The sequence below is a fragment of the Meleagris gallopavo genome, chromosome 7 (genome assembly GCF_905368555.1).
Source record: "Meleagris gallopavo chromosome 7, MGAL_WU_HG_1.1, whole genome shotgun sequence".
NCBI lineage: Eukaryota > Metazoa > Chordata > Aves > Galliformes > Phasianidae > Meleagris > Meleagris gallopavo.
This window is the reverse complement of record NC_139410.1, coordinates 31,489,502-31,510,923: the sequence shown is the minus strand read 5'-3', so window position 1 is coordinate 31,510,923 and position 21,422 is coordinate 31,489,502. Positions and strand designations below refer to the sequence as shown.

At 34.8% G+C, this 21,422-nt stretch overlaps 1 protein-coding gene across 5 annotated transcripts in view; it reads left to right on the top strand.

Moving 5' to 3' along the window:
- The window catches only part of LRP1B (LDL receptor related protein 1B), a 588,907-nt gene that overhangs the window by 559,594 nt on the left and 7,891 nt on the right, over positions 1 to 21,422 (top strand). For 4 of the 5 annotated variants that reach the window (XM_085227675.1, XM_085227677.1, XM_085227678.1 and 1 more), the window contains exons 84-87: positions 3,440 to 3,601; positions 7,304 to 7,478; positions 8,108 to 8,212; positions 19,764 to 19,840. In XM_085227675.1, the coding sequence (XP_085083801.1) occupies positions 3,440 to 3,601; positions 7,304 to 7,478; positions 8,108 to 8,212; positions 19,764 to 19,840 (519 nt within the window). Of the gene's footprint in view, positions 1 to 3,439; positions 3,602 to 7,303; positions 7,479 to 8,107; positions 8,213 to 10,015; positions 10,130 to 19,763; positions 19,841 to 21,422 lie in introns of all 5 variants that reach the window. The other variant, XM_085227679.1, reaches the window with a different exon arrangement.

Genomic DNA, 21,422 nt, shown 5'->3' with positions numbered 1-21,422 from the left:
CTTTTCTCCTTTGCTTTCACAACATGGACAGAATGCGTATCTATTGGGATGGATCCCAATCAGCTCAACTTCTAATTATGTGCTGTAATACAGCTTCTCTCCACTACTTTTGGTCCAGTAGAGCTAATTATGGTTCACAGAAATGAATTATTGTGATTCCCATGAACTGCTGACAACCCCTCTAGAGGACATAGTGTTACTTATAGTAGGCTGGTGTGCCAGATTGCTTTAATAGGGACGGCAAGTGAAATATGCAAATGAAACAGATTGCACGTATTCACGTGTAACAAATAGAATGCACGTATTGCTGGTAGGGACTTCACCATCAACTGGAAGAAATAAATTACTTCTGTCTTTGTGCAGGCATTCATCTAGAGTAGTTCATTTTTTGAAAATTTTTAAAAGCTAACAAATACAGTGTTTATTTTCTTGAAGAAAAAGGCAGTACGTTCTTTTTATAAAAAATACTACAGAATTGACAAATGTCAGGGATTGAGAGACAGCCTTTATTCTGTCTCTATGCAGCTCTAGTCCTGAAACTTCATTACCACAGTAAATGCTTAAGGTTTCTGTGTGTGAGACTGCTATATGTGACATCGTGGTTATATCATTATTTAGATTCTGTTGTATGAAAAGTTGTGGCACTCACTGTTTATCATTGTTTTGTACTGCAGTTTTATTAAGCTGTTCTTGGAACTATTTCATATCCAAAATCCAAAATAATTTATGAGAATAAGGCAGATGAAAATGTCATTACTGTTATTATTTCAGATGCCAACAGTTTGTGTATAAATAGGCAATGAACTATTAATATGATGAAAAGTCATGTTAAATTGAGTGGAAAAAAAAAAAATGGGGTTTAGGCTATACTGAATTAAATTTTCATATAACTGTCCACAATTTGACACATTTATAGGGCTACATTAGCAAAGAATAGAATAATTTTTTTCTACAAACTATGAAAATATCCTTGTCCTATCAATTTAAAAAATAGAGGAACATTAATAATAAAAACTGATTTCAGACTTATCTTCTATCACTATTTCATTTGTAAGATGGACTTAGAGAAAGATTATGAGGAAACCCCAGACTCAGGGGCAGAAACTTAAATGCAAGTGTATATACATGGGGAAAAGCAAATAGTTTGTGCTAATATCTGAGTTCAACATCTTTGATTTAATGTTTAGATCACAGGGGACAGATATGAATAACCAGGCTGATGCATATTAAACTAGTTGGAGCTATTTTAAGTCCATGGTTTTGTTCCTGCTGTACTCATTAGAGGAAGAGAGTAGCTGATCTCACGGCCTTTAGGATGATTTGCAAAACATTTTAAATTAGCAAAGCTTAAAATAGAAAATATAGAGAAGAATTACGTGAAGGGTTTGATGTAACAAACTAAAAAGAACTAAGGAGAAGAAAAATAACACAGAAATCATTTTGCATGCCTCTGAGAAAGTAGAAAAATACAGGTACTTATTTATTCACCATTGAATACGATACTAAATGATTATATAGTTTTAAAACAAAGGTAGACTGGAAATTAATGAAAATTGCTAAGTTTATGGAATATTTAGTTTGTATGACTTTAATGAGAGAGCCAGCTAAATAGAGAATAAAGTAGAAAACGAATTACACATTGCAGTTCAGATGAAGAACTGATAAGATTTCGGGAGACAAATGTGAATTTGTGATTAGATGTGGATACCTGTGTGAGAGATTGTATAAAAATTACTGAAGAAACACTGAATGAGACAAAATACTGCAAGCAAAGGACCAAGTTGTAATGTTTCAGCAAATCAGGCAGTGGTAGGAATTTACTGTTAGATTAATACACAGATAAGAAATTGCTATGGGAAGGTGACCCTTAAATGTTAATGCATTTAACTACTTAAGATAATGCTTCTTGTGTATTTTTTAAACTAAATAGCGTATTGATCAGACTCAATCCAAGCATAGCTTCTCTGGTATGCTCTCTATCCCACCCCTCTGTGAAGGAGGATTTTAACCAATAATTTCTGCCTCATGTCCTGGTGTGAAGTTGTACAAATGTAAATGCAGGGATTACTGGAGTCTCTCATTACTGCATTATCTGACTTTCTCTAATCTCCTTCCAATTTCACAGCTGTACAACTATCTGGATTGGGTAGTCAATAACAAAATCCCAGAGTCTACCTTTTCCTGTTTGTATCTGCAGTTCCAGACTGAAGGGCTTCTGCCTTTTACACATAGCGTATTATGCAGTTAGCTGATTGACCTTAACATTTCTTTACGTGTAGCCCTATTTCATCACCTAAAAGATGAGATATCAAGCAAACATACACTAATCTTACAACATCCCATTAGTTGTCTATCTTCTCTAAATTTGCCGAAGCTGACGATATTGATATACTCATTCAAGTCTAGACATTTTAGTTCTCCCACCTTAGTCCTTAGATTTCTGCCTTACGTGTGTTCATGTGTTGGTTTTCTGATGAAACATTCCTTTAGTTCTGCCTGTTACCCAGTTACTATCTGACTGTCACTAGCCTGCGCATGGTTGTCTTTGCACCAATATGTCATTTCTTAGTCATTGCCCACTAGCAATCTTGCTCTGCAATAACTCAGTTAGGATCTTGGTTGTACTTGCCAGCAGGTTGGGTTCCATAGGATTCAAATAAACTCTGTCCTTTCTGCCACTTAATTCCAGGAGTATACTCAGGTTTTAATTAATCTGCATCTCTTTCCATAGCCACCTTGAAATCCAGGAAATAGAAAAGTGTTAAACTCAATCAATTCTCTCTAAATTTAAGAAAACCAAAAAGGCTGAATTAAAGCAAAGGAAGTGAGACTGGAGGAAAAGGGAAGTTTCATAAGAAATAAGTGAGACTGGATTATTAGGAATTGAGAAGGAAAATGGCTAGCTGGACACATCAAGTCATTTGACTCGAAGAGGAGATTACAAATGAGATATAAAACTACATTCAGGAGATAGAAAGACATTTACATGATAGAGAAAGTTGTTTTAGAGAAGATAAGCCTTAAAAATTCAGTGAGAAGTGGAATAGTTTAATAAAACAGTGAAGTTGAAACAAAGCTATAAATCTCAAAGACGTGAGATGTAGATAAGGGGAGAAAAAAAGGGAAAATTGAAATAGGTTAAAATCATAGGAGGAAAATGCTTCAGAGTTTAAATGCTATTGTAAAACCACTTAAGGCTACTGTAGAATAGGGGTTCATTTTATACTTTTTTTTTTTTTTTTTTTTTACCCCTTCATTACTTTTCATTGCATATTGGACATTTGGTGCATCTTTGGTCTGTTAGAGACAGCTGTCCTTAAGTTACAGTATTGACTCATGTGTTGAAATGTATTGCTCTTATGATGTGTATTTATCTTTAATCATTATTATTTTAATTTTTATTTACTTTTATCATAAAGTAGTTTTCTTTTTTGAATAGGGAGGCCCACCTGCAATTGTGCACTGGGTTTTACAGGACCAAACTGCAATCAGACAGTCTGCCATCATTTTTGCCAAAATGGAGGAACCTGCAGTGTCACTGCTGGAAATCAGCCCTTTTGCAGCTGCTTGCCTGAGTATACAGGAGACAGATGTCAGTACTGTAAGTAATCTTCACAAACTAGAAAATCTGAAATTTTAGTGGAAGTTCTGTATAGTAGAAGTTTAACGTGAATCAGGCTGTTTTCCTATTGCACAGGCTGATAAATTTATCTCCAAAATTATTCTTCCGAGAAAATGGGACCTTACATATTGAAGGGACCTTTGAACACACTTGCAATATCCTTCTAGACATATATGAGAAGAAAGAGCTTTTTTAGAAATTATTTTTGTATTTTCATGAAAAAATCCTACTAGATGTACCCAACATCTGACTTCATAAATCAGATCATTGCTTTTTTCATTGCTGGTGGAATTCCTAGTTGGTTAAAGAATGTTTCTGTTATCTTTGAACTTCAGAAAAAGCCAACCCTTGTGTCTTCAACTGCTCTCTTTCCCTTTTATTTCAAAACCCAGTAAGCAGCACATTGCCAGGGCTGCTTTGAGTTTTGTTCCTCTGCCTGACTCAATCCAAGATCACCTTCAGTGTGGTTTCTGCCTTGTAATATTGAAAATCAAGATACCGATGCCTTACTCTTGTATAGTTCTCAGGGCTCAAGTTCTGTCCTCTGCATCTCAATTTCTCCACACTTTTTCATTTTGCTGACCCATCAGTCTTGTCTTACTGAGATACTATTTTCCAAAGGTTTCCATGCCTCAGGAAAGTCATTAGTGCTCTAACAAGCAGCTAGTTACTGGCAACCCTGACTTAAGATGTGTTAATTTTCTGAGATTCAATTTTTGTTTCTATTTTTCAAAATTCTCCTTTTCTCTCCTCCTGTGCTTTCCTTTAACTCAAACACTGATATAAAGGACTGTCGTAGTGCCTGTTATAGAGTAGAGCATTCAATGTGAAAACCATCATTTTTTTTTTCTTTTACATAATTCACTGAAAAGGGTACTATTAGACAAAATTGAAGGGGAATTAACTGTTAAAAAGGTCTGTTTTGGAATCATCTGTTGGATACAAAAAGTGCTTAGTTTTAGTGATACGGTTGTCAAATAGGAAAAGGGTTAGTGCGTGTCTTTAAATAGGATTTGCACTGAAGTAAAATGAATGCATTTCCAGTTGGGAGACTGTGAAATAAATTGAACCCTTGAATGGGAAACCAGCAGTAATTGTGATTCTCTCCCACTTGATATTAAACAAACTGCATGGATCCACAAATAACTATCTGCAAGAACAATAGGGTATTTCAAAACAGTGTAGTACATAAATCATGCCTAGACAGACACACAGATTAAGAAAAAATATTTATTTGAGGCTTACCCAAAACCAAACAAATTGTTTCTAGTTGAATGCTTCTGCAAACATAGTTTTAGCTTTTCTTTTTTTTCCCAGAGCTTTTTTCTTTTCACTTTTTTTTTTTTTTTTAAGAATCAATTTAAATGTAAATTTAGAGGTCCTTTTTAAACAGTGCTCATTATCAGATTTGGATTGTCTGCTGCTACTTTGGAAAAATGGCATGATATGAAGACACTCAAACATTATAAAATACAAAATAAAACTTTTGTTTATTTAAACTTCAATACTTTTAGGTCAAAGAGTCTTACAATCTTGCAGAATATTATTTTTGTGGCCAATGGCAGTTCTATGAAACTGTATGAGTTAACAGCTAACAGTGCATGTATAAATTCATAGCTAGGTCACAGTTATTTTTTTGCTTTATCAAACATATGTATGATTTTTTTTCTATACTTAACATAATCACTTTGTAGGCATAATGAAATACACTAAGACAAGTTTATACAAAGATTGGTTGCCTCCACTGTCTTATTTGGTTTTTCACTGATATGATTGAAGCAATTTTTTATGCAAAAGATACGTGAATGTGCATAGGTATTTGACTCATGCTCTTGAGTTGAAAATATTATTAGTGTTCTTATGGCAGAGAGAAGGCATTTGCTTGCGGTACTGCCAGATTGCAAAGACCTTATTTTCCTCGTATTTATATTCTCCAATGACCCAGTGCAGAGTTTCTCCTGTGATTAGTTCACATAAGGGCTGATAACCAAAATGTGTGTTTCGTGTCAAGGTGACGGCACTGGTGAAATAAACTTAAGTGAATGGATTTACATAAAATTCTACTAATGTTGCATGTGTTGTTATATTCACACGTATTTGAATGTAATTGCCTATTTTAAATTCATAAAATAAGTAATACAGAGTAGTGAAAGTTCATTTTTTGTATCATTTAAAGACCAAACAGCCAAAAAAAGAAGAAAAAAAAAAAAGACGTTTCCCTCATTTAGAATAACTCAAAGTGGATAGAGTGATTGCATCAGCTGTTACATTCACTGAAACTCAAATTCCATCCTTTAAGGAAAGGGGGGGGAAAAAAAAAAAGAATTATTTTTGTTATTTTGATCTAATGCAGCATTCATATTGTGGATCTAGCAGAATCTATCAGAAGATTGAAGATGCTTTCAAGTACAAACTTCCTATTTCCAGATTTTAGGGCTTCTTGTCCTAATGTATATGCAAAACTTTCCCTCTTACAGTGCTATTCTCTTAACATGTCTCTCACTCTTAGCTTTCAAACTACAGTAGTTTTTGTTTTGTTATTCTTCACCTGGAATCGGAGAACAACACGCACAAGGGATTACTTTTACTCCTCTTTATGCCTTTCAGGCCTCTGGTTGGTCTACTGTCTGCTGAAGTAGGTGGAGACATACAGATAATAAAGAGAAATAACTCTGCCAGCAGTGGAGTGAAATAGCTTTGTCCTCTATCAGAACTCTTCCCACCATTGTCAGCAAAACTGACATGACAGTCACTGAAAGCTTCTTGGAATGGCAAACAAGGATATTTCTTGCTTTATGATAGATGCCCTTATAATTCAGCAGTCTTGTATATGCTAAGTAAAACATATCTATTTTAGTTGTCCTTAGTTTGCACAACATTTTAACTGCACAGAACTGGAGAAAGTTTTAGGAACATAGAAGTGGGGAGATTTGGCCCAATGAAGTGAGAAACTTAAAATGAAACTGTTTGGTAAAACGAAAGTTGTCAGTACTACATAAATAAAAATGAACCATAGTGTTAATATGCCAGTATAATTTGATATGGTGTATTTAAAAAAGAGAGATAAAAATGAAGTTGTTACTAGAACTTCTAAATAGTTACAAGAATTCACATCTTGAAGTCTCAGTCCTGCTGACTTTGAAACAATGGGATCTTGCACAACCTACAAAGCATGGATATAGGGTTTTGTAGAACTTACAGATCATGTTCTTATGTGTTATGGTTAGAACTTCATGAAATTTTATATGAGGAGAAATGAAAATCATAGTTAATTATTTTAATATGTCACTTCAGTTTAGCATAATGCCTGTAATGGTAACGTGAATTTATCGGAAGACTTCTATACAGCCACTATGCCATTAAATGTATTTAACATAGCTCTGCTGTTTTCACCAGTAGTCTTTATGCCACATATGATGATGCCCTAAATGGTTGGACATCTAGAAGGAGAAGGAAACTTCTTATTAGCTTATACATCTGTTTCACTTCATTTTGGTAATATATTGCTTATCTGCTGGGGAGACCCTTGATTCTGGTAGTTCCCAGTGAAGTCACCAGTTTCATTCACTATTTTGTTTTCATGATTCTACTTTTCAACAGAAAGAAAATTAAGCTATTTTTTTAATATATGAATAATACTCCTCAGTACCTTTTTTAACCTAGCTTTCATGTTACTTGCAGATGTTTGCCACCATTATTGTGTGAATTCTGAATCGTGTACTATTTCTGATGATGGAAGCGTAGAATGTGTCTGTCCAGTACGATTTGAAGGTCCAAAATGTGAAGTGGACAAGTGTATAAGATGTCACGGGGGACACTGCATAATAAACAAGGATACTAATGACATAGTATGCAAGTAAGCATGTGTGTTGGGAAAGGGTTTTTTTTTTTTCCAAAATTATTTATCTGTAGATATTATACTGTAGTTTATTTAAAATCTATTAATGACCAGCCCTTGAAATGATCTCATCAGAACAGTGCCTTTGAGTGTTCAGGTAGTGAGTCTGGTTTAACCTAGTGGCTCTTGACTTCTTAAAACTTTTGGAGTACTGTTTGCTGAAGGAAGCATACTGCAGAGGAAACTAAGTGGTCTTCAAATGGAAAAAAAGGAAAAAGAAAGTCTCATAGAAATATTTAATAAACAACCTACCTTTACTATTGAAATTTCTTGCTATAGTATCTGTGATAATGGAAAAGTCATATTGTACATTAATGAAAGCATAGACATTAGGATGTGCTGCTGTATTTCTGAGTAATTATTTTATATAATAATCATTTATTTTATAAAAATAAAATATTCTGCATAAAAAGCTCACATTACAAGTTGAAAACCTAGAATTCTTGCAATCCATATATCTTGTACATATCATAAAATCAGTATTTTAATATATGGACCGTTATAATGTGGTTCATTGGGTTTATTAAATGCTGATTGCTTTTCTTTTTTTTCCTTTAATCTTTTTTTTTTTTTTTAAACTGTGGTAGTTGCACTAACGGAAAGATTGCCTCCACGTGTCAGTTATGTGATGGCTACTGCTACAATGGTGGTACATGCCAGCTGGACCCTGACACAAACGTACCTGTCTGTCTGTGAGTATCCATGGAGACCATTCACATCTCTCCCTGTCAAGTTCCTATGAATGTATCTGTATTTCTGATTTATTTAGAAAGTAAAATATTCCAGTTGCAGTCACAACGTTTGGTACTTTTTCTGGTTAATGAGTAACCTGATACTTTGTCTAACTTTTTGAAATACGTGGATCAGAAGATACACCTTAGATCTATATTGTGAATGTATTTAGACACAAAGATGCATCTCCTGAGACTTCTAATAATTTCAGGTCAGTTCTAAAGCTCACATAGGTGTGTGGGAATGGAATCAGTTGTACAGGATGGTTGCCTGTTGCTGCTTCTCAAAGGTGGATTAAGTCTTCTATAGAGATGGTCAGAGGTGATGACAAGACATTTCTGTAAGGAAACCAGTGGCTAGAGAACAGGAAGAATAATGTCACTGATTATTTCCTCTGCGAGTCCAAGGACGTGCTCTTGTACCTCTTGTTTCAGCCCTAACTTTTACAATACCCGTAGGAGCTTGGCTGTTCTAGGATGAGATACCTCTCTTCCTCCTGCAGAAATACACCAGTGTTGAGAAAATAATTCAAGATACTTTTTCTAAGCCCCAATAACAAATACCAAAGGAAATGTGATTTTGTATTCTAGACTGTTTAGTACTCTCTTAAGAGGCAGAAAACTCTACATTCTGGTCCTTTCTTGAGAGCTATTGTATATCTTGTTCAGCTGCTAAATGTTAAATACAGAAATAGTCATTGTAGCAAGAATTGAATTTTTTTCCTGCTCTCAGTTATAGTGAGCTACTGAAGTCACGTTCCTGTTTTTGTGGTGTTTTTGTTGGTTGGTTGATTGATGGGTTGTTTTTTTTCACGTTTGCTTAGTAAGTCATCTAACATTTTCTGCATTGCAGAAGAGCTTCGTTGTGGAATAATCTTCCATTTCATAATGGAGATCAGAGTATTCTCCAGTAGAGTATTAGATGTTAGAATTAGACTCAAGTGTCTCATTCCCAGGATGACATAAATAATTGTCCCAAGGGACATAGCATTGAAGCAACATTGTGAATACATGTGCAGCCACCCCTACCTTTTTGACATGTGTGAGGTGGATGGACTTAGAGAAGGTGTTGATTGTATTCAGATTCCCGAAGAACTGACTATGCAAAGGGACAAAAGTGTAAGGGTTGTACTCCTGGAAGGTTGACAAGAAATGTTTGAAGCTTTGTGGTTAGAGACAGTGGAGTTCAGTTCTACACTGCATTTCCTCTTCAGTTTTATGTGACTTTGTCTATTATTATTATGGCTAGTTTGGAAGCTTGCAATTGTTACTTTCTTTTTCTTAATTAAACTCGCTTATCCTTTTTCAAGGATGGCCATTGTGTTTCAAGGAAAACAAGTTTCAAGCATCAATTTGTGTGGCTTTACAGTGCATGAGAGCTGCAGCATATGCCAACACAGTTAATGATGCTAAGAAGGCTGAAATTTTGAAGGCCCTTGAATTGCTTCGTATTGATCAATTAGTAGTGTATAGCGTAGTACAGTTGACAAATAAGTTTGTATAGGCTCATTTTTTTTTTTAAGTGTTTGATAAACTTTGATGAGAAAACTTACCAGTGTAGTTAAATGAGACCTTTCCAGGAAAAAAAAAAAAAAAAAAAGAGAAAACAAAAAACAAAAAAACAAAACTATTAATTTATTTGTATCTGTGGGTGTGTGCCTGTGTATGTGTGCGTGTCTTGCCATCATTAAATGTAATGCATTTAAAATTTGTTCAGCAAAAGGCAGAATATTTATATAGGTCTATTTTACTGAAATTCTGCAGATGCTCTGTGGGGTTTAAAAGTCAGCGCTGTGACCAGAAAGTGAACCCTTGTGATTACTACTGTCAGAATGAGGGAATTTGCACTTTAACTGCGTTTAATGAACCGAGATGCAAGTAGGTTTAACCTTCCACTTAATGCTGCACATTCTGTGACATCATTTCAGGCCACAGTTCATTGGTTCAAGTCATGCACGTTCACATACATTTCACAGTATATACATAATCTGGGTGCTTGTTTCTGTGATGCACACTTACCCTTTGATAGTTGCACTTATGAGTATATTTAAACATACTGTTGGAGTATCCATGTCATTAGAGGAAAAAAATAATAATTTTTAATAAGTGTATCAAAAATACTGGAAATGCTTCATGGCTTTTACCGTTTACATTTTGAGACATTTTACCAACTTAATCCTACACAGCATAAAGTTTAGCAAATAGTGACATTGCATATGTTCTGTAGCCTAAAATCGACTTATTATTTCTTATCTCTATAGGGAAAGAAACAGAGGAGCTATTTAGCTACCATTTCAAGAGTTTAGCCTGTATTCATAAGTCACTTTGTAAACTTTATAAAAATTCACTGTAAAATAGCACCTCTTAAACAGAAATGTTTGAGCTTTGTTATAACTTTGCATTTTCTGATAAAAAATGCATGAAGGAGATACATTTGTGTGCTGTATTTTGCTAAAGGTTTGGACATCTATTCAAGAGAAAAATTTAATCCCCATCAGGAAATAAACAGCCCTATGAACCCAGAAAGCACTGTGAGAATTGGTATCATTGTATAATAGGTAGCAGTGCGAGCGATGAACTTTTGGTGAATAATCTGCTTTTTTTTTTTTTTTTTTTTTTTTCAAACAGTACATTCAAAAATCCTTTGCCACTGTTTTTCAGGCAATGAAACTCCAACTCGAGCTACCATAAATCCATTAGAAAGTAGAGTTCTGTTCACCACAAATTAAAAGTTTGAAGAATATGGAGTGGTCTTTTGGTTAGCATTCATTGGACAGTTCCTATTTTTCTGTGTCATACTTGGGTTTTAACAATAACATAGCTCAAAGAAAAACATGTTGCTGCTTGTAAGGTTGTGTAATGCAAATACCATTCCTCCTTTTTTTTCCAAAATGCTGGGGACCATACCTGAGCTCTCAAGAAGATAACAGTCCAGAATTTATTGTAAAGTGTTTTAATAGATAAAATAATCTGAAAATAAAGCATGGAGAATCACTCCTATAATTCTTAAGAATGCCTTAACCACTTAAAAGGTAAAAGTTCACTTTTTATTAAATGGATTTTCACAGATAACGATGAAGGATATATAATTATTTTTCATATGAATTTTTGTTCACTTTCTCTTTCAACTGTAGTCAAATCTGTCAGAGATACAACAGTAGAATTTAAACATTTATTCGAATTAGGATCTTCCTGAGCAGCATTGATATTTGTTTGTGACATTGCCCATTCTCTTGATCTAGTTTAACTATATTTGGTGTCTAAAATGTTTGTTTGTTTTTTTAGAGAGATATTAAATCATATTTAAATCTCTTAGTCTTTGTGTTGATAACATGAATTTTAACCTCTTCAGTGGTTCTGTGTGTGGTCAGATGCCAAATGAACAAGTTGCTTGATGGAGAGAGAGAGCTGTAATTCCATATGTCTCAGTCCTTGCCAGCCACAGTTCTCACTTCGTTTGTTTCCTGTGTCTTTTTGTGACACAAATTAGCTTTAAATTGAAGCTTGTTTATAATTTTACCAACCTCGTACTGTGAAGTAGACGACTTCAGGAAGGAATGAAACAATCCCATGCTTAGTAGAGTTACTGTGCCATGGAACAGCAATCTCAAAGCCTTTTTCTATTAGTTCTACTCCATTATTAGAGAAAATAACGTACCCCTTGAGCATGCACTGCTGGTCACACTGTGTGTGACATCTACCTGGTCTCTAAGACAGTTAAGGGCTTACATTTTTCTTAACTAGTCAGGGGTGGATGATTTCTAGAAAGAAGAAATTGGAAGTAGCTGATTTTATTTGAATTCAGTAAGAGCTCCTCTGCCTCTTGCAGCCAAATCAGTTGAGAAAGCAAACTTTATGCATAATAAAGCCCCTATTATCATTCAGTAAATACTAAAGAGAATAAGATTTATCCATTCTTAAGGGCAATCCCATAGCAATAATTATGTAGAAATTCCTATATGAACTTACTCTCCTTATACCAACCTTTGCTGTTAGGGTTGATTTTTTTCCAGGAATTTTCTTATTTCAAGGTTTTTGAACTTTGAATCCAATAACTATCAGGTGCACAAAGGGAAAAGACCTGTACTTTCCACCGAACAAATTTCTGAATGAATTAAAGTCTTAACTTGACTACACATCAAACTCCAAAAAAGAAAGAATTTGTGGAGTTGGTTTCCAGCTTTAGTCAATGCTCTACCAAGTTGCAAAAGATGCAGCATAGGCTGCTTTGATTTGGATGTAAAATCCTGTCCAATCTAAATTATGAATTATTAATATTATTTTTCTTTATTATTTATTTTTCTGTATTATTTTCCTTCCTGCTCAATAGTGAAAGTTGAAAGAGAATTTCATATCAAAATGATAAAATTTGAGGCATTGACTTTCTGAAAATTTCACTGCCACAGTTGTCCTGTACTGGTATGATCTTGTATTGTAGTTACTGCTTTTGTAGCTTTTACATATTGTGTTTATTTAAAGATGTCTTCTGTACTACCCTGTAATGGTATGTGGGGCTGAGGGGGAGGGAAAAGGGACATGTATAACACAAGAAGGGTATGAGATATGCTGGAATTTCTCCTTAACTTCATCAATCAATTGAAGAAAGAATGAACTTGAGATCAGATGCAGATGAGAAATAATCAAGAATTTTTTTTTCCTATTTATTGTACGAACTGTCATTTGTATTTGTTCTGCAGTTTACAGTCAAACCTGACAAAAAAAAAAACCACAAATTCTGTTGATCCTTTTCAACATCCAACTGAATAGAGAGTTTATAAATGCTTTAATATGCTTTTAAATGACCGTGAATTGAATGTGACAACAGTAAGATTATATCATTATGCTGTCTAAAGAAGACAGTAGTCAATTTTCCTTCTTTTACTACTGTATGTGCATCTTAACTTCAGAGCCCATGTTTCCTAGGTGTCAGTCCATAAGAAAGACAGAAATTCAGAGGACTATTCACAGTGTTAAATTAGCTGCCTTGGTTAGAAGTGTTGACTCTTCACAGACCTTTAGATTGTGTTGTATTTCTAGAATATCGTTTCTTCTACAATGAAGAATAAGTCATCCTAGACACTTTAATTGCTTACAATAAGTGGATCTGTGACTCTGAGAGCAAATTTTGTAGAGAAATCAGTGATCTTTCAAATTAATTAAAAGGCACATGCCATAGAGGAGCTTGAGGGAAAGCAGAACTGTGGTAGAATCTGACAAGTGAAGAACGGAGAAAGAAGAGATGATTTCATTTCTAAAATGAGAATTTTGTTTGAGTAATATGTTAAAAACAGTAGTAAAAAAAAATAGAGGAAAAAAAATCATTTTCTTCATAAACAAGGTCAAGAAGCTTGACGTGATGACACAGACAGCAAAATAAATACTTTCTGCAGGAATTTAATGAACGAGAGATATTTTGCCAACTTTATTTTCAGTATTCTATATGTGTGCATGCATGCGAGTGCATGTGTGAGTGTGTGCATGCACGTCTGCATGGGTACATTTTGTGCAAATCTGAGTGAGTTCCCCTACCCAGAGTACCTTCCATCTAGTTCATATTCTGTAGAAATACAGATTGCTTTTCCATCCAAAAAATTTGTGATGCTGTACCTCTTTCTTGATCTTCCCTTCCTATTGAAAAGACTTCAAATGTGAGCAGTTTGTGTATAACTTGTAGAAACACTGTAAGTTCATGTGTACGCGTAAGTAAAAACTGCAGCAGAGCTCTGATCAAAAACGGTTAAGATATACCCATAATCTGGTTGTGGACAAGAAAGAGACTTCTGTGAAGTCTCGTGACTGGCATTTTCTGTAGGCTGAGTAGAAAAAGCTACTTCAGCATGGAGCAGTTATGGCATCAAGAAGGACAGCCCAAGAGAAGGCGATTTAACCATGATAAGACAGTATAAATCATACAGCAGAAAAATTTATAAAATACCTTGCAATAAACGTTTTCCATATGCTTTCTGAGGATATATTTAATGAGCTATCTAATTATAATTACAAGGGGAATTTCAGTGTTATGCTAGTTCTTTGAGAGCTTTCGTTTTCAACCAAAAAAAATATGTATTATAAATGTCTTGAATTTGAACATAATCTATAGGCTGTAACTTTAGAATACAGGAGACTATTCATCCAGTTTGTATTATAAATTAGCATTAATTTAAAGGTCTAAATGTAAACGGATGTTTGAGAAGTGCTTGATAAAGAAATGGCAAGATGTTGGAAATGAGGAGTGTGTGTATCGTTCATTGGCCATTTAGCAGTTAGATTGTAATGCAACTGTCCTTTGTCCATGAGTTTTCAATTGTTCTGCTGCTGTGCATCACTGCTCATTTACCTCTGTAAGAAGGAGAGAAAACCATGGTTTGTCATGTATCTATTGATCCAGTCATTTCTCATTGTTTTAATATTTTTACCGTATCAGTCTATTCTTTTGCTTGATTGCTGAATGCAATTTCAACTAAAGTAGCAGTCATCTAAACACACTTAATGTTTATATAGTAAGTCTACATTATTGAATTTAAAACATGTGTAGTGTGTGTATTGTATACAGATTGCTAATTTCTTACCTTGGGATAACAGAGGTTAAGATGCATCCCAAGGCTTGTTCCTGGACAGTGAATACAATGCACCATTTCTGTGTATTAGTATCATGCAAAAATTAAATTCATTATTAAGGTCACATTTTTCTTGTATGTTGTAATCAAATTTATGATTGCTTGTGTAGCTCAAAAGTAATTTTCTGCCTACCTTTGGATTAGGCACAGTTCCTATTCTTAACTGTTAAAATGGCAAGGTAATCTGTATTTCTTTATCAAATTCCTTCACTTTGTGTCCATTGTAAGGATTCCAACTGACCAATATACTAAAATGTGATCTATTTTTACATAAAATAGTTATGGAAATGTTATTTGAGAGTTTGTCTGTGAGTATAACTCAATAATACCATCTCTCTGTATAAAGAATGCCTTCATTCCAGAAGCATTGCCATTTTTTATTTTTTTGATAAGGAATAATTTCATTATTTACCTTAGTGCAAGGATTTTTTCATACTAAATTATCCTACAGTTTGGGAAAAAATGGGGATTATTTTCATTTCTGTCTTTCAGTGTGTTTTAATACAAATAGTAAATAAATGTAACCCAGATGTTCTCTGCTCTCATCTTACAAGTATTTGTAATATTGATGATATTTTCCAGTGGAATAATAATCTGACCTTACAGTAGGGGAGCTGGATACTTTCATTAGCATGTTTACTATCTATAGCTTGACCAAAAAGGAAAGCAAAGTTAGAAAATGACTAAATTAGTTTTTTACGTAAGAAACATTCTCAATTCCATGTCAACCTCTATGTTGTAATGACTGTTTCACTGATTCTGTTGTACTTCTAATATTAATCTTTTAGTGCTGCTCTCTGTCATTTTTTTATTACACATGAGTATGTTGAGTTGGAAAGCAGTTTCCACAAAAATACGTTTAACTGTATATTATGCCTTCCATATTATAATTTTATGACCAAAAAAAAAAAAAAAAAAGAGGGAAAAAATCCACGGTGTCTCCAATTTGGTCTCCTTACTATCTTCTATTTGTTCAGACATTTCATATGCAAATAGTTCCTTCTGGTCAAGTGCCCATGTAATTGAGTTGAGACCATTTCAGCGCACTGACCTATAAAGGTTGTAGAAAGAGGAATGAGATGTTTTCTCTCCCAAGTAGATTCTGTAAAGAACAGACTCTGAAGTGTAAACATCTGAATTCCAAATTATTCCCGTTATAAATGGGATACCTATGCAATTTCAGTTTAGAGTTTTTAAAACATCTCTCTAATATTACATTCTCTGCATAAATAACTCCTATTGCATATGCTCTATTTTTTTCAGACTGTATGTTTCCCAATTTCTTTCTAAATGTAGACCTAAACTGTAACAGAGAGAGCTGTAGCATTAATGACCTTGGCAGCAGGCAACGTGCAACCTTTGTTTATCACGTTAACTTTGAGGATTTATATTGGTATTCTCTAGGATGTTATTGCTCTTTGATCTATTCACCGATTCCATGGGGGACTGGGGATTCTCACCTGTAGTACCTTGCATCACTTGGCTGAGTACATTCTCTCCTTTGCTGTCAAGCTCCCCGCTGTTTCATTTTGTGTTTCTCTGCATAGCCTACATTGGGTGTCATCACTGTCTTTCTTCACAGTTCTTGGTAACATGGATGTCTTCAACAAAACCAGTGGCTTCATGCAATTCTACTTTATTAATACCTTTCTTTTTTTCTTTTTTCTTTTTTCTTTTTTTTTTTTGCCCATACTGCAAATCTCATCTCTCTGACCGTAAAAGTATTGGCACTGCTACAGAACAAATGATTTGGAAAGATAGAAAATTCTGCACATCCAATTAAAGTGGAAATCAGTTCCCATGCTTGATACCAAGTAGTCTGAGTTTAAAAATCAGAGAAGTCTAGTATCAGAAAGTTGTCTAATCTTATTAAGAACATCTTATGTCTACTGTACCTGAAGACTAGTAAAAGAGTTGAGAACTGCACGCTTTTCCCTTGTTCCTGCATTAACTGTCGTCTGTGTCCCAGCTCTATCTTTATTCACGTCTTCTTCTGGCTAATTCTCTGCATCACATTCCCTTCCTAGCAACAGGCTTTTCCTCTGGACTTTATTTCTTTTTCTGTTCTGCCCAAGAAGATTCTTCACTATCTTCCTAGACCCCAAGGGGCAATCATTTTACCTCTATGGAGGAAGGACAGAAGGAAATGATTGCAGTCCTGTCAGCTTCAGTCCCACAGAACTTTATTGGTGACAGCAAGCATTTGGAAAATGAAATTGAAGTGGCAACTAGCTGTCATGATTTTATGAGACTTTTATTAAATGTATCAGAAGTGTTTCAATATTGCTGGCTTTTGCAATTAAAATGCCAAGATACATAAAGAACTACCTCCTGCCTTAATTTGTTCCTCTGTTTGCTATATAGAGAGCTGTAGGATTTTTTTCTTCACCAGCTGTTGTGGTGTCATATCTGTTGTAAGATTTTGGGGAGCATCTATAGTATGCACCATTTTCTCATAAGCTTATACTTGTGTATTTCAGTGGTGAATCTTCTGCTCTCTCACAATCTTATATTCTTTTAAGTGTTTTAAGGCACGTTTGCAGTAATGATTCTCTTATGCAGCAGAATTTTCAGTTGAAGGATTTAGGTACAAAGTCAAGGTACGTCTAACTCTAATGAATTATTTCCCTTTCCATAGTGAAGCATTATGTGAAAACTGTCTCTCTTAACAAGCTTTGATCACACGAGCTGAATTTCCAAAAGCAATGATGCAAAAACTCTAGTGAGAAATATAAAGACTATATTTCATGGTTGTCACATATCAACAGTTTGATTCCCTTTAGAATAAAAAAAGTATAAAGATTTATGGTGTCTTTCTACAAGAATGGAGATTCTTTCTTTGAAGCCGTACACTAAATGGTAAACTTTGGGGGGAAAAAAAAAGTTCCTTAGATATTAAATTGTATCTTAGTAAGGTAAGCTATCAATGTAATTTCTTCCATTTGATAGAATCTATAAAAGAATGGAACAGATGCGTCTTTTAAAATACTGAAATCATGTTATTTTATGACGTGGAATGAGCTAAAATAGTGATGATCTGAAGTGAGAATGCCAACTGTCTTCAGTTTTAAAATATTTTATTGTGAAACATTTTCTGTAATTAAGTAGCAACTGTGGAGTTTTATTCACTGAGAAGAAATGTAAGGATGTTTTCTATTTAAATAAGTACTTGTTAAATCATAATGCAAGTAATCTATGTAGGAATGTTTTTGAACCAACTATCAATTAATGAGCATGGTTTTTAACAACCATCTGTGCATTGTTTATCTCTGTGGAGTTTGAGCTAAGCGTATAAGAAATCCTACTAAGAAAAGAAAGCAATAAGAAATTAGATCCAAAGACCATTCAGACTTAATATGAAATCCAGTAAAGGGATTTGTCTGGATGTTGAATCATGCTCAAGGAGGCTTAAGAGCAAATAGAGAAATTAGCCTTTCTTCTGCTGTGATCTGCAAAGACAGAGGAGGATGAGAAGCATCACTAGCAAAGCTGGCCGTGACTTTTCTTAACAATTCCACAGTACTTATCTGGAATGTTTTGTACCTTTCCAAACCTTTTTGTATCATAGAACAATGTGCATGTCCAGCTCCAAACTTGGCAAAATTTGTTTAATCCTTAGGAAGCTATGAGATAACAGTTTTCTTAGAACTGCACGCAAAGTAATGCTCTATTGCATTTTCCTAAAAACAGCTCATGTTGAAATTCATAAATAATACAAAAATACTTAGAAAAACATGAGTCACTTTGCAATATGCAACAGTGGCAGATGAAAAGTGACTGCTTCTCGCTGTTTCCACAAGTAGAGATTCAGGTTCTGTAGTAAAGTTAATCATGCTTGCAGTGGGATGAATAAACAATTGGATTTCATTCAGGTGTTTGTTTCAGTTTCTGATGGATTTGCTGAGAATGCGTGCATGGACTTTTCATGTGTTGGTTTTTTTATGTGCGTAGGGAGCAACTTCTCAACTGAAGAATATTTGCATATTGATATTCACGCACGGAAATTACAGCAGAATATCTTTGTGCTCATCCAACACCTGGCTCATTCTTAACATTAGCAGTATTCGAGGACCTCTGAAGTCAGTAGAGATACTGCAGTCTCTTCAGATCCATAGCTTTTTGTGCTTTAACTCACACGCACTTACATGTATATATTTCTATAAATATGCAAGTACTTACATGGTTAAAAATCTTAAAGTATGATGTGTTAAGTCATAGAATTTTGGGGAATACATTCAAATGCAAAAAAGAAAAAGAAGGACAACTTCAGTAAACCTGTGAATATCACTCAAAAATTGGTCTGAATTGTGCGAGTAAATTATTACAGTCAGGTCTTTAAGAATTATTCTGTGGTAAACCTTTCATTATTCAGTGCAACGGAGGATACCCTGGAAAGAGGCAATGAGTGCAGATACTGGAAGTTACCGGGTGCATGTAAATATCTGGCTGGTCATAGATAAGCTTTTGGAATTTGGAATTCATTGTTAGAGCTTCTAGATTAAAGTTGACCCTAAAACAGTAATACAGATAAACCTTGCTAGACAAAGCTGGCTATGCATGGATCCAGCTCACATTCTCCTTCATTATTGCATAGTATAAGATGCATTAATACACCACTGGTTATTGTTTTATTATCTAATAATTTTGGAATAGGACCCTGGAATCAAATTGTGGTGATAGTAATATAGGAGCTGTAGTTTTGAGCTAAAACCTTACTCTAAGAGTTATAAGCAACATGGCAGAGTACTGATAACTGCTTTCCGTGTTGCTTGTTGATTTTGTAGAATCACAGTTACTTGTGCATCTCTTTAGAAGGTGCTGGTGGTCTCTTTAATAGGTTAGTGTGTTAACAGCTGATGTCTAATTAATTCTACCATCTTAATTGAATCTTTTAGATGCTCAGCCAACTGGTCAGGCACACAGTGTGAGAGGCCAGCTCCCAAAAGCAGCAAGTCTGACAATATCAGTACAAGTAAGTACTTCAAATAACAGCTACCACCCCTCCCATTTTGGTCAGTTCAGAAAATTTAACCTGATGATGATTTAGAGTAAAACTTTGTGAAATATGTACTGGTTATCTGTATTAAATGTAAGGGGGAAAATCAAGGAATTTTTTCAGTGTTTTGATTGGCATTCCGTGTTCTATGAGATGCTTTGGATCCATGCCATGCACTACATGCTCACTTCTTCAAGGCTAGCCTGCACACTTCTTAAAGTGTATCAAGTGACAAGTACTCAGTGATATCACTGCTGTGCAGGGAAATAGTACAGGACCTCTGACCATCTGAGTCCCACTAAAGGCATCAAAAATAGAGTTGTAAGCAGTTCATAACTTTTGCATTGGCTGTCTGCAGAGCTTTGAATTTTACCTACTGTGAAAATCATCCTGACAATAAGAATAGCTCCTGTCATATTTTTTTAAGCATACCTGTAAGCATAAAAGGATGGCATAGTTGCAGCATTGGCAGTTTAAACTGGACAAGGTTCCCTGCAGTGCACTGAGTATGCTGATGGTACCCTGCTGTATATCTCAGTCACATTTAACCCAAGAGGAGCGGGGGGGAATGAGTTACCCACTATTCAGGTCAGCTTGATCCTTAGATGAAGTCTTCCTAGCAATCCAGACAAGTGACATAAAACTTACAAGCTGAAAACAGACAAAAATCCTAGATCAGTGTTTCGCATTGAGGGAATACCTGCTATGATTTAGGAAGAAGGTGTTCATCTTGTGCCTGCTGCTAGACCCCTGGCTGCACTGTGGTCCCCAGGCAGCTTGGGAGGCTGTTATCTAGGCAATTTTTTTGTTGTAAATTTACTAAATTTTTTTCCTCCCTCATTCAGTTTTCTTCATCCATTTCTCTTCACAAATGTTATCTTAAAATAGCAATTGTTGTAACATCCTTTACATGCTGAATATTCCTAAGCTGAAGGGAATTAAGGATGCTTCAGGTTTTTGTTCAGTAGTGCTTGCTTTATTGTGAGCCTTTGAGAATCTGACTTTCAATAAGCCTTTAGGTAGAATTCAAGGACTCTTTTTTGCAGTTCTTTATTTAGACTGCATTTTATGTAGAGCAGAGGCTGCCAACAGCTTGTTTGGAGTGAATCAGCTGATCTAACAGTGAAACAATGAACTATATTTTAATTTTCCAAATTAAGTATTATGAAGGATATGATATTAAAAAAAAATGCATTTCATTCCACATTGGTTTATACTAAAGACTGTCGTAAGTGTAGACTAAAAGTGTTTGTTACATATATTTCCTTAGTGCTAGATACTTGTATTAGTGCTAAAGAATTCTTTGAAGGGTACCACTGCTGACCTTATTTTTGCAGGTCTTATTTCAGTTATCTGCCAAAATAACATCCAGGTGATATTCTTCTCCATTTCCTTCTCTCTTTTAACATCACTGTCTGATCTGTGCACTATTTTTCTGCTGCATTAAGCATTACTGTAGTTGTCTTGATTACTTAAATCAACGTAACAAAATTATTGGCGCTTGAGTAGAATGCAGTAAAACACTGGAGTGTGCCAGCCATCCAGAAATGAATATTGC